The sequence below is a fragment of the Mobula birostris genome, chromosome 9 (genome assembly GCF_030028105.1).
Source record: "Mobula birostris isolate sMobBir1 chromosome 9, sMobBir1.hap1, whole genome shotgun sequence".
NCBI lineage: Eukaryota > Metazoa > Chordata > Chondrichthyes > Myliobatiformes > Myliobatidae > Mobula > Mobula birostris.
Window position 1 is genome coordinate 7,768,475 of NC_092378.1, and position 16,944 is coordinate 7,785,418.

Sequence of the window (16,944 nt, forward strand, 5' to 3'; positions counted from 1 at the left end):
TGTCAGGCGCAGGGAGTGCCAGGATGTGCTGTAATAGTCTGCGCGGGTTCGCCCTTTACTTACCCATGGTTTCCTGCCATTTTTCCAACCTTGATTTGAGTTTTTTATCAAGAGGAAAGGGCTTTGCAGGACTTTTGTCTCGCAAGAATCTGAACTTGCACATAACCCGCCGAGTTATTTACAACCCAGTCCAGACAGCCAAAGTCAAACAATAAGGTCACGTGGTTTGCCGTCGAGTCTCGGTAGTGCGATAGAGATATTAGTAGCCTTTAGAAGATAAAAGCCGCATTCTCTCTCTAACAGCAGCTTTGAACTTCACCTTGTTGGAATGCACCAATCCTTACACAATACATTGATTTGACCTGTTTGGTAGGTTCACCTCAGAAAATCAGCCTCCCATTCAACTGAGACTTTGCACTTGCTTTCAACGCATGTCAGTGCATTAAGCTATAATACCGTCTGATTTGCTAACCATTCAAACTAAGCCGGCAATTAGCAACACAAATGTGCTGGAAGAACTACACAGGTCAGGCAGCGTCTATGGAGGGAAATTGAGAAGGCAATGCTTTGGTGAAGCCCCTTCATCAGGACTGGAGAGTGGGCAGAAACCAGAAAATAAAAGGTAGGGAAAGAGGGTCGAGCAGGAGCTGGCAGGTGATAGGTGAATCTGGCCAGAAAGGGGAGGGGTTGGAATGATGATGAAAGCTGGGAGGGGATAGGTGGAAAAGGTGGAATATACTGCTCAGTTTTCAGGCCATGTAAAAGTTTCTTGCTCAGAGCAATAATAGCTGGTCTGCACAGCTGTAAAAATCTTGGACAGCTTTTTTTTTCCAAAAGTACTGTTTTCTTAGAAATATTTTGTGAGTATGATAGACCGATTGCACTTGAACACAAATATAATTTCAGACTATGTGTATCACATAGGAATTTGGAGAAACAAGAAATTAACTTGTATTGAATATAATGCATTTAATTGCAAAATGGTGCAGACACTTTGCAACAGTTCAACTAAGCTAAAAATGTTTTGCTGATGATTTTCATTTGTACTCAGTGTCTGAGGCTTCTCACTTAATTGTCCCAACAATAATCAGCCAGCATTGATGGATTCCATTTGCCCTGATACTGTTTCTCCATGACTGCAATGTCCTGGTGAAACCTTTCACCATGCTCATCACTGACGGTGCCAAGACTTACAGGGAAGAAATCTAAATGGGAATGCAGAAAACGACTCTTTAGTGACATGTTGCACTTCATGATCTTGTACGCTTGAAGCATGTTGCCAACCAGCTGCACATAGTTTGATGCTCTGTAGTTGCCAAGAAAATTTTCAACAACATCTTTGAATGCCTTCCATGTGATTTTCTCTGGACCCACTAGAAGTTCTTCGAGTTGCCTGTCATAGATGACAAACAAAAATTCCTCCCATAACCTTGGCATCAGCTATTCAGGAAAACATCTGTCTCAAATATCAGAATCCTTCACAGCAATTTTTGTTATAGCAGATTCCATCTTCCTGCAGTCTTGAGCCCAATAATTCTGCTTTTGCCTTTGACAAACTCAGGTCTCTGACCAGGTCATGTAACTCAGATTGAGTTATCAGATGAGGCTCATTCGACATAAAGAGTTCAAAATCTGCATCAGTATCAGGGTTGTTTTCCATTCCTGGCTCGTGCATCACGGCATCTTTGTCTGCGTCGTCTAGAACCCATGTATCTGGTGGCTTTGGTACTGGAAGACTCCAGTCATGCGGCACAGGTCACATGGCTGAACGGAGTTTGGGATATTTAATAATTTCTTGTTTTTAGCAGAGAAACCAGATATTCTGACAGAAGTAGCAGCCTGTCACATGGTCCTTCTGCTCTTGCCATATCCTCAGGACAGTGAACAGCATTGACTTCTGAATCTCTCTGAGCCAAGCTCTAAGATCAACAGCACATGTTGTGCAACAAATGTGGCGAGCCCCGGCTTTGTCTTGGTTGCCAATTTTACGTCCAAAGTAGAGCTCATAGGCTTTCTTAATGAGAGGAGTCATGCTCTGGTTTTGAAATTTAAGCATATACTCACCACAAACATAGCAGAAAGTATTGTGACTGTTGCAACATCGGTGGGACATTTTGCTAAAACAATCCTAGATATACAACTACTTTATTATAATGAGTACACACAATATGCTATGCGTGTAGAGCATATGCATCAACATGACTGAAAACTAATATACATGTAAGCGCAATGCATAGAATGCTGTGTGTGATGCTTTTACAGCCTTTCTAAAACCTGTCCTCCCACGCAGCATCACACCAGGCATGTCTGGACAAGATAGAAAACTTTTCAACTTACATTGTGGGCAACATTTTAATTGACTTGAATTATGAACTGAAATAACAAATGTAGGCGATTTAAGAAAATAGTGCATGATGGTTCTGGTTTTACCAACTACAGCAGAAAAAGCCAGCCCTATCTATCATTAGCATCATCATTATGTGCCGAGCCCTATGACGTGGGCGATCATGGTCTTATTCATGATTGTTCTTGGCAAACTCTACTACAGAAGTGCCTTCTTCTGGACAGTGTCTTTACAAGATGGGTGACCCCAGTCGTTATCAATACTCTTCAGAGGTTGTCTGCCTGGCGTCAGTGGTCACATAATCAGGACTTTTGACATGTACCAGCTGCTCGTACGACCATCCACTACCTGCTCTCATGGTTTCATGTGACCCTGACTGGGGGGGTGGGGGGGGGTGGGGGGGTGGGCCACACCTTGCCCTGTAGGCTAGTGGCGGGAATGAGTGCCTTACACCTCCTTTGGTAGAGATGCATCTCCAACCTGCCACCTACACCTTATCTATACCCCTCATGATTTAAATATTTATAATTACATTTGAACATTAAAGCAATAATTATTAATCTACATAATAAACGGCATGATAATCAGTTTTATGTACTGGGCGAGTGAGGGACTAATTATCCAGCAATGACAAGGTCAAAGTCGATCTTTCAGGTGGGTCTGCTGAAACATTCACTGCTTTTTTCCTTCCAGAAATGCTGCCTGAACTGCACAGTATTTCTAGCACACTTTGTTTTATTTCAGATTTCCTGAATCTCTGGTACTTTGATTTAGGATCAATTTTAAACATATGAAAAATATATATCAGTAAAATTAATCATGAAGCCTTTATATTGCTATAACAATACAAATGGTTCACCAAAGTTTTTTTTAATAGGAGGAAATCTCCCACCTCTTTCCAGTTCTACATCAATGTAGTTGATCTTTAATTGTCCCTAAAATAGCCTTAAAATGATTCAGATTTAAAAATAAAAGCATATTTTTACAACAATCGTGTCTTGCATCACCCAATTTCTGAGAATGTAAATGTATTTCCAGTCCTAATTACATCTATATATCCATTCAAAAATAGCTTAACATTTTGCCATATAAAGTGAAAATATGGCATTGACTTTGCAAAACTATTTGTAAGAGGAAGGATCACAGAATTGTACGAAGCCTTTAATGTTAACTTATTCTTGTTCATTCTGCTGTTAAAAGTGAACCCATTCAATGGGACAGCTGCAGCAAAAAAAAAGGCAAAAATCAAACTGAATACCAAAAAGCCTTCTCGCTTCCTCAGGATAATAATTTTTGAAGGAAGCCATTCAGCCGGCTTTCTGAAACACTTCGCCCAGTTATAAGTTTCTCAAAGTCAGAATGCGTAATTGCTCAATTGCTGCACAATTACACGTAAATGAATTGAATATCTGTCCATTTTCAAGTCTGCCTATGACTAATTTCCACAGCAATATTTTAATGCCCATGTCCTTATAAGACGCCCGTTATGCCTTAGAATCGGGAATGTATATATTACTTCAGATTCCTGCATTATTGGGAAATGCCGTTGACAAAAGGTAGTGGATTTGACCCAGTACATCATGGATAAAGCCCTCCTAACCATTGAGCACATCTACATGAAACGCTCTCGTAGGGAAACAGCATCCATCATCAAAGATCCCTACTACCAGGGACGTGCTCTTTTCTCGCTGCTGCCATCAGGTAGAAGGTACAAGAGCCTCAGGACTTGCACCACCAGGTTCAAGAACAGTTACTACCCTTCAACCTTCAGGCTTCTGAACAAAAGAGGATAACTACACTCATCTACTGAGATGTTCCCACAACCAATTACCTCACTTTAAGGACTCTTTATCTTGTTAATCATGCTCTCATTATTTATTGCTATGTATTTATATTTGCACTTGCACTTCTTGTTGTCTTCTACCCTCTTGCTCTTTCATTGATCCTGTTTACAGTTACTATTCTATAGATTTGCTGAGTATGCCCACAGGAAAAAGGAATCTTGAGGCTGTACACAGTGATTCTGACAATAAAATTTACTTGGAACTTTGGTGAGTACTGCCATTAACTCCAGAAGAATCATTAAAGGAGATGGGTTCCATTGTATACAAAAGACCCATGGCATTATCTGAAGAACACAAAGTTCTTTCAGTCTCTTGGCTAACATTCCACCTTAGCAAATGCCAAAAGAGATAGATTGATTGGACATTAATTTTGTTACTTGTGGATATTTCTTTTAAATAAATTGGCTGTGCCACTTACCTATAAAAGAAAATCAATCCAAAAGCAATTAATCAATTTTGATTTTCTTTACAAATTGAATAAATTGCTTGTCAGCTTATACCTGCTAGATTAAGATAACTTTCTACTCAGAAGGAATAGCTCTTTCTTTCAATTTGACAACTTTTAATAAAATGTTTGGGTTTTTGTAACTCCAAGGATTACATTATTCCATTTTAAAAAGCTTTTAATTGTTGTATCAAAGTATTTAGAATGTAAAGTATGCCCGCAAATGTCTGGATGTCTGCTGCTGCTTTTTTCCCCAATAAACCTTTCAAAAACATCCCTATTTATTGCTCTAACATATTTGTCAACTGAGACTTTGCTTAAGTACTCTTTCCTTGGAATGCTCCAAATATTGCTTCTTGCAAGACAGATAAATATTTGCATTAGGTTGTCAGCCAATTATCTCTGATATAATCAAGTAAGACTCTTGTTTGCTGCCTTTTATATTATGTTTAATACACAAAGCCACATCTGGTGGGTTACAAAAACACAGCATACTTTACAGACGTCCTAAGGTAACTAGAGAAAAAAGAACATCTTGTGCTTTGTCATAGAATTAAGATGAAAGGAATTCACCTGGTGGTCACTTTAGTGCTCTGGTTTCCTCCCACAGTCCAAAGACGTACCGGTTGGTAGGTTAATTGGTCATCATAAATTGTCCCGTGATTAGGCCGGAGTTAAATTGGGTGTTGCTGGGCGACACAGCTCCAGGGGCCTACTCCACACCGCATCTCAATCAATCAATCAATAAGTAAATAACATCTGTGCTAAGAACAATTCTACTAAAACATCATAGCACTCGTATTCTCATGGATATTATGTTCGGTAACAAACTTGTAGGCCTTGCTACAAATGATAGAGAAAGATACCCAAGAACATCTCAACCACTACGTCTCATAAATTACCCATTCTTCCGAGTTGGTTGTTGTCAGTTCCAAAAGATCCCTGACATCAAGCGAAGGTCAATGAGATGGCTGATCAGCCAAGGAGAGGGAAGGATACCCTCAGTCAACAAACAGGAACCAAGCAGCATAATATGAAATGTTTCACTGAGAGCAAATTATAGATTGGAACAAATACAAAGGATTATTGCAGAAACTGAGGTAAATTAGTTTTCTAAAGGTAAAAATGATTTTAATAGCATTGAATTTGCAGATATTTGACTTCAAGTACCCACAGGTATAAAATTACTTATTTAAAGTCAGAGAAATGTTGAGTAGTAATCACACTTTAATATGCAGTTAAAAACTCACACATAAGACCATAAGATACAGATGCAGAATTTGATCATTTCGTCTATCGAGTCTGCTCCGCCATTTCATCATGGCTGATCCATTTTCCCTCTCAGTCTCAATCTCCTGCCTTCTCCCAGTATCCCTTCATGTCTGACTAAGCAAGAATCCATCAAGCTCTGCCTTAAAAATACTGTACATAAAGACTTGGTCTCCACAGCTGCCTGTGGCAACAAATTCCATAGATTCATCACTCTCTGGCTAAAGAAATTCTTCCTCTTCTCCATTCTAAAAGAAGGTCCTTCTATTCTGAGGATGTGTCCTCTGGTCCTAGACTCTCCCACCATAAGAAACATCCTCTCCACATCCACACTGTTGAGGATTTTCAACGTTCAACAGGTTTCAGTTAGGTCATCCTTCATTCTTCTGAATTCTAGTGAAGACAGGCCCAGAGTCATCAAACACTCTTCATATGACAAGCTGTTTAATCCTGGAATCAGTCTTGTGAAAATCTCATACAGTAAAACACAATATTTTCAAGGTGGTTACAGTAATGTGTTTACAGGGGGTCAGTGTGGACATGGTGGAGGATTACAAATACCCGGGGATACGAATTGACAATAAACTGGACTGGTCAAAGAGCACCGAGGCTGTCTACAAGCAGGGTCAGAGCTGTCTCTATTTCCTGAGGAGACTGAGGTCCTTTAACATCTGCCGGACGATGCTGAGGATGTTCTACGAGTCTGTGGTGGCCAGTGCTATCATGTTTGCTGTGGTGTGCTGGGGCAGCAGGCTGAGGGTAGCAGACACCAACAGAATCAACAAACTCATTCGTAAGGCCAGTGATGTTGTGGGGATGGAACTGGACTCTCTGACTGTGGTGCCTGAAAAGAGGATGCTGTCCAAGTTGCATGACATCTTGGACAATGTCTCCCATCCACTACATAATGTGCCCAACTAGCACAGAGTACATTCAGCCAGAGACTCATCCCACCGAGATGCAACACAGAGCGTCATAGGAGGTCATTCCTGCCTGTGGCCATCAAACTTTACAACTCCTCCCTGAGCCAATAGGCTGGTCCTGGACTTATTTCCTGGCATAATTTACATATTACTATTTAACTATTTATGGCTTTATTACTATTTAATTATTTATGGTGCAACTGTAACGAAAACCAATTTCCCCTGGGATCAATAAAGTATGACTATGACTATGTAATAACAGTTTAATGATACCTGCAGTTCTTTTTCGATCACTAATTTTGAAGATTAGGCTGCTGAAGATTCCACAATAATGTTTCCTGTGAATAGACAGAAGATCACTGACAGCGGCTCCAGGATTTCCTTGTCTAGCTGTCCCTGTGCATATTTTATATTGCCAGTTTCAAAAATTGACTGAGTTTGTGAAAGGTGAAATGGAAATGTAGATCTTTTATTGTTTCAGAGCAGGCAGAACCAAGTTCAAGGAACTCTTCTGAGCACGCGGTAGCCCATAACAGCCAATACCTTGCCAAATGTCCTCAAAGATGATTTAACTTAATTGGACATGCAATAGCAATCACATTTAAATGTACAATGTTTGTTCTTTTTCTGCAAAGTTATGGCAGTAGAATGGGAACACAGTTGGGCCTCTGCAGTGAAAGAGGTCCAACTCAATCCTGGACCTTCTGCTTTGAGTTCCAAGTTACAAGAAGCATTCAGGCTGCATTCCGTTTTCATTCCCACTCTGACACGTCGGCCCACGGCCTCTTCCATGACCACAAGGAGGCCACTCTCAGCTTGGAGGAGCAACACCTCATATTCTGTTTCAGTCGCCTCCAACCTGATAGCATGAACATTGATTTCTGTAACTTCTCGTAATTTCTCCCCCTTCCCCCTTCTCTTCTTTCCATTTCCCAGTGTGGCTCCCTTCTTACCACTTCCCTTCCTCGCTTTGTTTTATTCAGTGTTAGTAGGTCCTCAAATTTGCTCTGTCAATAGTCAATAGCTTCAATTATTCTTATTATGTTAACACAATCAGGAACCAATGTAGACACGCTCTCCCATCTCTAAGGGCCTGAACTCTTCTTCAATGAATTGAAGGAAGGTTTCTAGTTTGGATAAGTTAGGATTTATTCCCTAGAATGTAGAAGATTGAGAGGAGATTTGATAGAGGGATATAAAATTATGAAGGGTATAGATAGCGTAAATGCAAACAGGCTTTTTCTACTGAGATTGGACAAGAGTAAGACTAGAGGTCTGGGGTTTAGGGTGAAAGCTGAAATGCTTAAGGGGAACATGAGGGGGAGCATCTTCACTCAGAGGGTGGTGAGAGCATGGAATGACTGGTAGCTGCAGGTTTGCTTTCAACATTTAAGAGAAATTTGGATAGGTACATGGATGGGAGGGGTACGGAGGGATATGCTCAGGGTGCAGGTTGATGGGACTAGACAGATTAATGGTTTGGCAGGGACTGGATTGCCAAATGGCCTGTTTCTGTGCTATCGTGTTCTATGACTCTATGAACTGTTTGTTTTGAGTTGTATCTGAACTGATATCCCTTTCAAAGTAAAAGCACCAATAACAGGAGGTCAAGGGTTGATCAGTTGGAAGTGATTGTAGTAAATTATGGCCATACTTTGATTAACTTTGGGACAAATACTTGAAAAGCATTTTATCTTCACATCTGCTGGAATGAAAATTGATGTATTTGGAAAGCTTACAAGCAATAATTTCATTGAAAAGGTTGAGTCAATTTGCATTTACGTTTCACGTGTATCACTGAGAATCAAAACTTGTAAAGTGCCCTGTCACTGTCTGCTCAGATAGCTCGCATGGCACCAATAACATTACACCCTCATTCTGATTTATCCTTGTATTAGTGGGAGCTTTGCATTTGTTTTTCAAGGAACAAGGTTGATTAAGACGGTATACATAGGTCCACTTTCACATCTGCCCGTGAGAAGGGTTTTATCGAACCAATTTGCCCTGAGATTTAACTCAGAGCTAAAAAGGCAGCCTCTTAGCTTTGTATAGAAATTTCCTCAGAGATACAGGAGTTGTTTCTTCAGTGATGACAGATAAATATTTGACCTATCAAGTGCTTTAGATCTCTACTGGTTTTACAGTTTATTTATTTATATCTTTATTGAGGTACAGCACGGAATAGGTGCTTCCGGCCCTTCAAACCACACAGCCCAGCTGCGTAATCACGAGACAACTTACACTGACCAATTAACCTACTAACCGGTTTGTCCTTGGAGTGTCGGAGGAAACCAAAGGATCCGGAGAAGCCCACACATTCCATGGGGAGAATGTACAACCTCCTTACAGATGAAATCGGAAATGAACTCCAATGCCCCAAGATTCAATGGCGTCACGTAGTGATACCATGGTGCTTTATGGAAGTACCCATCCTCAAGTGTTTACTGTAAAAAGTTCGTGTTTAACTGTGCTTGGATCTAAACATAGTTGCAGAATAAACAGATCCTATGTTGATCTTTCAACTAAAATAATTTCCAAACTATGTAGATGATAATCAAATCCCACCATCTCCCTGCTTTTTATACTCGCTAGGATCCATTCTTTTTCCTGCTTACATACTGATTATTAATTAAAGAAGTAGGAGATGGGGTGCGAGCCCATGATTGACTCTTTTTTTTGCTGATCTCGCCAATTAAATTGCCGCGGAAGATTGAAATCATTGAGGCAAATGTGTAAGACCAGCGGGTGTTCAGCGCCGTCTACCAGCCTCTCACTCACTGCTGCTCAAGGAGGGTCCTTGTGTTCAAATGGTCTCTCTCTCTCTCTCTTTCTCTCTCTCGCAGCTGTCTGAGGATGATGCTGGAGTCCTGGCTCTTGGGCAAGGATTAATAGACACGGTTTGTGGATTGGACTCTGTAGTTCATGTTATGATGTTTTTCTGGTTTCTGGTCGCTCCTTTTCTTGTTGATACTTTGAGTGATTTGTGAATTGGGGTAGTGAAGCACCTTCATTAACTCCAAAAGACTGAAGTAGGGTAAATACTGAAAGGCTTTTATTAGCAGTAAAATGTGACTTCCATGCTGAGTGTCTGCCACTGGACTGAGGAGGAGGAGCAAGGCGAAATCACCTTTATTCAGGGGTCTGTGGGAGGAGCCACAGGGGCAGTCAGCAGGGGCCGTGTCCAGACAGTTAACCCAGTTACAACATATATATATGGATTACCACAGGTAGCCTGCAGATAATGAACACTGAGCTGAACTGAATATGCCTGGACTCTTTCAATTTTGTGGTTTTATATTCTGTGCTTTTCACTCATTTTTTTTGCTGCCATTTGCGTGATTCATTTTTTTTGTGCATGGGGTGAGGGTTCATGCTTTTCTTTGATTGGGTTCTAGGGTTTTCTTTGTTTCATGACTGTCTGTGAGGAAGGTGAATCTCAGGGTTGTGTACTGCATGCATACTTCGATAATAAATGTACTGTACTTTGAATCTTTGAATTACAAGACGACAAGAAGATAGAAGCAGGCGTAAACTACCAGACTGCTCAAGCCTGCCCTGAAACACAATGTGGTCATGGCTGGTCTATGCTCTATTCAACTTACCTTCTGTGCCAGTGAACCATACTCCTCAATTCCTTAATCTTTCTACTACTTGTTTGTCTCCAACTTGAATAAATTTAATGATCCGGACTCCTGCTCACTCAGAGGCAGAGAGTTCCAGAGATTCATTGTGAGAAGTTTTAAATGACATGCTCCTTATCATTCCTTTTGTCCCCCACTAGTGAAAGTCATTTCTACATCTACCCTGTCATGCTGCCTTGGGATAGCTCATGAGTAAATAAGTTTATCAGTCATTCATCCAAACTTCAAGGAATACAGGCCCAAGCTGTTTAGCTCCCTTGATAGAACCGCCCTCTCATCCCAGCAATTAGCCCAAAGAACCTCCTTTGGATTGCCTCCAAAGCAATCCTTTTTTTTCAGTCAGGGGACCAAAACTACACATAGTGTAATGGATGTGGTCATATTAGTCTTACTCCAGGCGGACCACAACATTGTCATAGGGTTTGGAGGCTTGTGTGCCTTAATGACCTGGAGAGCTATGTTGGCAGGAGTCAGGGCTTTATGCTTTGGTTCTTGGTAGGATCACCCATACCAAACAACAGGGCCGACTAAGAGTGGTCCACCGGTCTTCCAGGTTGGGGGGTTCAGCTGGCGGCTAACAAACCCGACTGGTAAAACAAAACTGTTATGGAAACAGCAATGAAGAATCCTTCTATATCTGAGCATGTCGGTATTCCTGAGTCTCCATCAGGGACTTACATGACTGACAGTAGTGAAAGGCGAGCTACTGACATGATGAAGGAAGCCCTGAACACTGCCAGAGATGGAGGACCTTCACTGCAGCCCTAAATGCCAGCGGCGTAACAGGCAGTACAGAAATATATAGTAACATAGTCAAGCATCACAAATTGACTTCCTCAGCCCAAATCTACGTAATTTTCCCTTCACATTCTAAATTATCTGAGAAGGCTTCTAAATTGGACTATTGAAGTGTTTTGCCACTGAACATTTTTATTTACTTCATACCATGTTTTTAAAACTTGACATGATTTGATACAAATCGGATATACATATTAGCAGAGCAATAAAGTTTTCCTTTTTGCCAATCTTTGACTAACTAATAAGGTTATCACTAATATTTTGCACATTTTCTTCCAATATCAATGTTTACTTAAAACAGATATATCAAATACAATTTTCAATACCTTATGACCATATGCAATTACAGCTCAGTGTACTTCTAGTTTTATGTATAGAATTAGTGAAATAAAATTTATTCAGAAGTATTTCTAGTGGTAGTTAGAAACATTCCCACAACCAATGGACTCTCAAGGAGTCTTCATCTCATGTTCTCGATATTTATTGCTATTTAATTATATTTGCATTTGCTCAGTTTGTTGTCTTCTGCACTCTGGTGGAACATCCTAGCTGGGCAGCCTTACATTTATTCTGTTACATTTACTATTCTATAGGTTTTTTTTAGTATGCTCACAAGAAAATGAATCTCAGAGTTGCATACCGTGACATTTACGTGCTCTATGTACTTTGATAATAAAATTTACTTTGAACTTTGTTTTTGAGAAATGTGAAGTACATGCATTTTGACATTGTTCTTCTGATAAATGTCATTTTGCTTTATGAGAAGATTTCCCATTTATTTACCAAGGCTATGTTGACTACAAAGAAAGCTACCACAATCATTGTCAGCAGATTTGATAGGTTTGCAAAATGTTCGATGATATTGTGGAGGTGCCATACAGATAAAGCTAACTCATCTCTTTCTTATGCATTGGACTGACCTGCATGATGACCAGTTTCCTTTGAGAGTAACTTTCACTTCAAGGGTTGGATAGTGTTCACATTTCATTGTCTGACATCAGTGTGATCTGCCAGCTTAATTATGGAATATTCACCAGCACACTATGTCAAACTATGGAGCCTTTCTGCAGTTTTAGCCTGGTGACACTGCTTTCCAGGCCTGGCCACAAGTGCATAAGACATAGGAGCAGAATTAGGCCATTTGGCCCATTGAGTCTGTTCCACCATTCACTCATACTGATTTATTTTGCCTCTCAGCCGCATTCATCTGCCTTCTCCCCACAATCCTTGATGCATTTACTAATTAAGAACCTATCAACTTTAAATATACCCAATGATTTGGCCTCCACAGCCGTCTCTGGCAATAAATTCCACAGATTTATGATCCTCTGGCTAAACAAATTCCTTCTTATCTCTGTTCTAAAGTGGCATCGTTTTACTCTGAGGCCGTACCCTCTGGTCCAAGGCTCTCCCACTACTGGAAACATCTGCTCCATATCCACTCTATCCAGGCATTCCTGTGACCAAAGCAGCTTGATAAATTCCAATTGATCACTATACCTAATTAAGGGTGGGTGTTCATGATGCAGAAAAAAGTGACAGTAAACATTCAAGCTTGAATTAATATCATACCTCCATGTACCTTTGAATTCTGCAGAACTTCCTTAGGCCATTTAAATTTCTTTCACGTTTAGGATCTTCTGAAACCTCTTTCCATGGTTGTTTTGGGGATCTGCAGTCTAGCATGCCCACAGAGTAGGAGATAGCCAGCACAGTTGCGTAGCAGTTAATGCGACATATTACAGTTTAGGACGTCAGAGTTAAGAATTCAATTCTGACGTCATTTGTAAAGAGTTTGCACATCCTCCCCGTGGAATATCTGGGCTTCCTTTGGGTGCTCTGGTTTCCTCCCACAGTCCAAAGGTGCAGCAGTTAGTAGGTTAATTGGTCATTCTAAATTGCCCCATGATTGGGCTAGGATTAAGTTGGGGATTGCTGGGCAGTAGGGCTCGGAGGGCTAGAATGGCCTGTTCCACACTGCATCTCAATAAATAAATAAATAAATAAATAGATGGATGAATGAATGAATGATATGTGCTCTTTCTTCAGTGTGCGTCCCACTTACTTAAAATGGCATTTTTGGTAAACATATGGAGCCTGATACAAATACAACTGGTGGCCCAGAGCCAGGGTGCATAAGACAGAACTTACTTCCACCCAATTTTTTAACGGGAATGATTAGTGCTAAAATTGAATTTTAACACTAAAATCGATCATTGAAGGACTTAAGCAATTTGTTAAGTGATATGGTATTTTACCACAGGCAAAGGAATCCCAAATATGTCAAGTTAAATCCGTTTACTGACTAGGATTGAGGGTGGGTTTACCTTTCCATTACAGAATCCTTCAGCTCCAATTTTAAGGAAGCTGAGACGAGCACCAGTCATGCAACTATTGGTAAAGTGTTACGTAGCATTTTTATTTCTTTACCATGTGGTCATGTGTTATTGTTCCTGCTTAGCTCTTACCTTCTCCGTTTGGTTGTAAACGTAAGTCATTGTAGAGTAGAGTTCTTCTGATCTCGTGGATGAACTTGGAGGTGAGACGGACGAACTGTGTGTGATCTGCTCAATTACTTGTTCAGTAACAGCTCCTGGATAAGAATCCGTTTCATTTAGAAATCATATTTGGCACACAGTATAATGAAAGAATACTTAGGCAAATCACATTTGGAAGACCTAGGCTACAGATTTGAAAAAGAACTCCCAAATGGGACAAACTTTTTAAATATTTGCTACCGAAGTTACAGAACAGCTTTCTTTAAACCATTGCAGAATACATTTCAATGAAGAATCACCTTTATTACAGATACTTGTTTCCTGCGTTGATATTATGCTACTTCAGATTGGGGGAGATTGAAAGGAACATCAATGTAAGAGACATATATCGAGTGGATAGTCAGAGATGTTCTCCCAGGGCTGAAATAGCTAATACCAGGGGACTTAATTTTAATGTGACCGGAGGAAGATATAGGAGGGATGTTAAAGTTAAGTTTGTTACACAGAGAGAGGTGAGTGAGTGGAATGGTTTGCCAGGGATGCTGATAAAGGCAGATTCATTAGGGGCATTTAAGAAACTCTAGGATAGGCACATGGATGATAGAAAAATGGAGGGCTACCTAGGAGGGAAGGGTTAAGATTGACCTTAGAGTAGGTCAAAAGGTCACGACAACATTGTGGGCTGAAGGGCCTATATGTGTTCTATGTTCTATGGAACCAACAAAAAAAGATAAATCTTTCTCTGCTTCTTCTGAACATTTTCAGTGAAGTGACACACTTCAGCAGAAGGGGCATGTAGAGTCTAAAATAAACTGAAGTGGTACTTCTCCCAAAAGATATGCAGAAACAAAAGGAGCTGGCCAAAAGGATCTGTGCATGTATCGCAGAAACAGTTGACAGTGTAGTAAGGACAATATAAGGGACCCTGAGCACCACAAATTTAGAGTACAGAAGCAGGGAGGTTGTGTAGAATGCTTATAAAACACAGATTAGATCACAACGGGAGTGCTGCATTGAAGAGAAGTGACTTTAAATTGATTTAAATGTTGTCTAAAAAAGACAGGAAAGGTTTAGCAAGGAAATTAATGGGTAGCCAATAATTTGAGGAGCATATAAACATTATAATCTATGTTCTTTGTTATGGAAAGATACAGAAGAGATTTACTCAGATGGTTTTGGAATAAGAGGTTTCATCCCCAAAACTGGATGGAAAGCTGGTCTTGTTCTTCTTGGAGCAAACAAAAGAAGTACAAGTTTGTGGAGGATTTAGGTAGGGTATATAGAGAGATTTTTCCCACTAGCAGATGATTCAAAGACTAGGTGTAGAGGTGGGAAATAGAAATTCAAAGAAAAGGCAAAAGATAAAGGGTTATAAGGGAAAATCTTCCTTACAGTTGCATTGTATGAATTGGAAATCACTGCCTCTAAGACAGGTGGAAAAGGGATTTGGATACGAATCTGAGGAAAGATTATTATACAACCATGGGGAATTAGCAGGGCATTGGGACTGAAGTAATTGTTTCACAGGGACTTAACGGCAGTATTTATGAGCCATTGTATTTCGGTTACCATTCACAGCATCTCGTTTTAGTGTTTTCATTACGATCATCCCTCCAAGAGGACTACACCCTTGTCGTAGGGTTTGGAGGCTTGTGTGCCTCAATGACCTGGAGAGCTATGTTGGCTGGAGTCAGGACTTTATGTTTTGGTGCTTGGTAGGGTCACCCATGCCAAACAGGTCAAAGGGTAGAGGCCAGAGTTCATCAGTCCTCCAGGCTCAGGGGTTCAGCTCAGGGCTAACAACCCTGACTGGTCTAACAAAATTGTTACAGACACAGCAACAAAGAACCCTTCTACATCTCCGTGCGACTGTACGGACAGACAGAGATGCAGGACCTTCACTGCTAAATGCCAGTGGCATCATGGGCAGGAAGAAGATTATGATCATTAAGACCATTAGACATAGGAACAAAATTAGGCCACTCAGCCCATCAATTCTGAGTGAATCAATACAAATGAAATCCCCACATAAATACAGTGAGTGGGAATTTTAACTCGGGCTGAGTGAATGACTAATTCATAATTGAGTAACATACAGACTTAGCCAGGTGAAGATGGCAGATTTCCTTCCCAAAGGGCCTTCAGTATTTCTGATGGGCTTTTAAAACAATACAAATTTCATGGCTGATGTTAGCTTTTTATTAAAAATACCAGATATTTTCAAAAACCTAACTGGATTTTATTTCCAGATCTGCTATACTGTATATAGGGCAATCTGATTGTATGTCTCTGGATCATTATTCGAAACAATAACTGATTGACTTTTTGCTTGAAACTGGTAGAAATCTGCCAGTTTTTAGAGGTGGCAAACATAAAAGCAAGAATGTAATCTTGAGGCTTTATAAAGCACTGATGAGGCCTCACTTGGAGTATTGTGAGCAGTTTTGGGCCCCTTAGAAAGGATGTGCTGACATTGGAGAGAGTTCAAAGGAGGTTGACAAAAATGATTCCGGGATTGAAATATGAGGAGTATTTGATGGCTCTTGGCCTGCACTCACTGGAATTCAGAAGAATGGGGGAGGGGGGGCGGTGGGTGATCTCATTGAAACCTATTGAACGGCCTCGAGTAGATATGGAGAGGATGTTTCCTATGGTTGGGGAGTCTAGGACCAGAGGACCCAACCTCAGAATAGAGAGACACCCATTTAGAATGGAGATGAAAAGGAATTTCTTAAGCCAGAGGGTTGCTGAAACTGTGGAATTCATAGCAACAGGCGACTGTGGAGGCCAAATCTTTGGGTATACTTAAGGCAGGGATTGATAGATTGTTGATTAGACAGGGCATGAAGAATTATGGTGAGAAGGCAGGAGACTGGGGCTGAGAGAGAAATGGATCAACCCCGATGAAATGGTGGAGCAGACTCGATGGGCCAAATGGCCTAATTCTGCTCCTAAGTCTTATGGTCTTAGGACAAAAGCCCAGAAGTTGACAGCTGGGCATAAAAATAAAGCCCATCTAAATCTGGACAGGACTAAGGAGGCTTCAGTCTCCTTAGTTAAGATGGGACACATTGGTCCTTGAGTCAGGACTGAGGTTTTGAAGTGCTATCTTATGAGGAATGATTAAGCACATTGGACCTATAATCACTGAAGCTTAGAAGAATGAGAGGTGATCTTACTGA

General features: G+C 40.6%; 1 protein-coding gene across 3 annotated transcripts in view; it reads right to left on the minus strand.

Moving 5' to 3' along the window:
* ptprb (protein tyrosine phosphatase receptor type b) overlaps positions 1–16,944 on the minus strand; it is a 115,924-nt gene that overhangs the window by 76,553 nt on the left and 22,427 nt on the right. For all 3 annotated transcript variants that reach the window (XM_072267464.1, XM_072267465.1, XM_072267463.1), the window contains exon 4: positions 13,733–13,857. In XM_072267464.1, the coding sequence (XP_072123565.1) occupies positions 13,733–13,857 (125 nt within the window). The remainder of the gene's footprint in view (positions 1–13,732; positions 13,858–16,944) is intronic.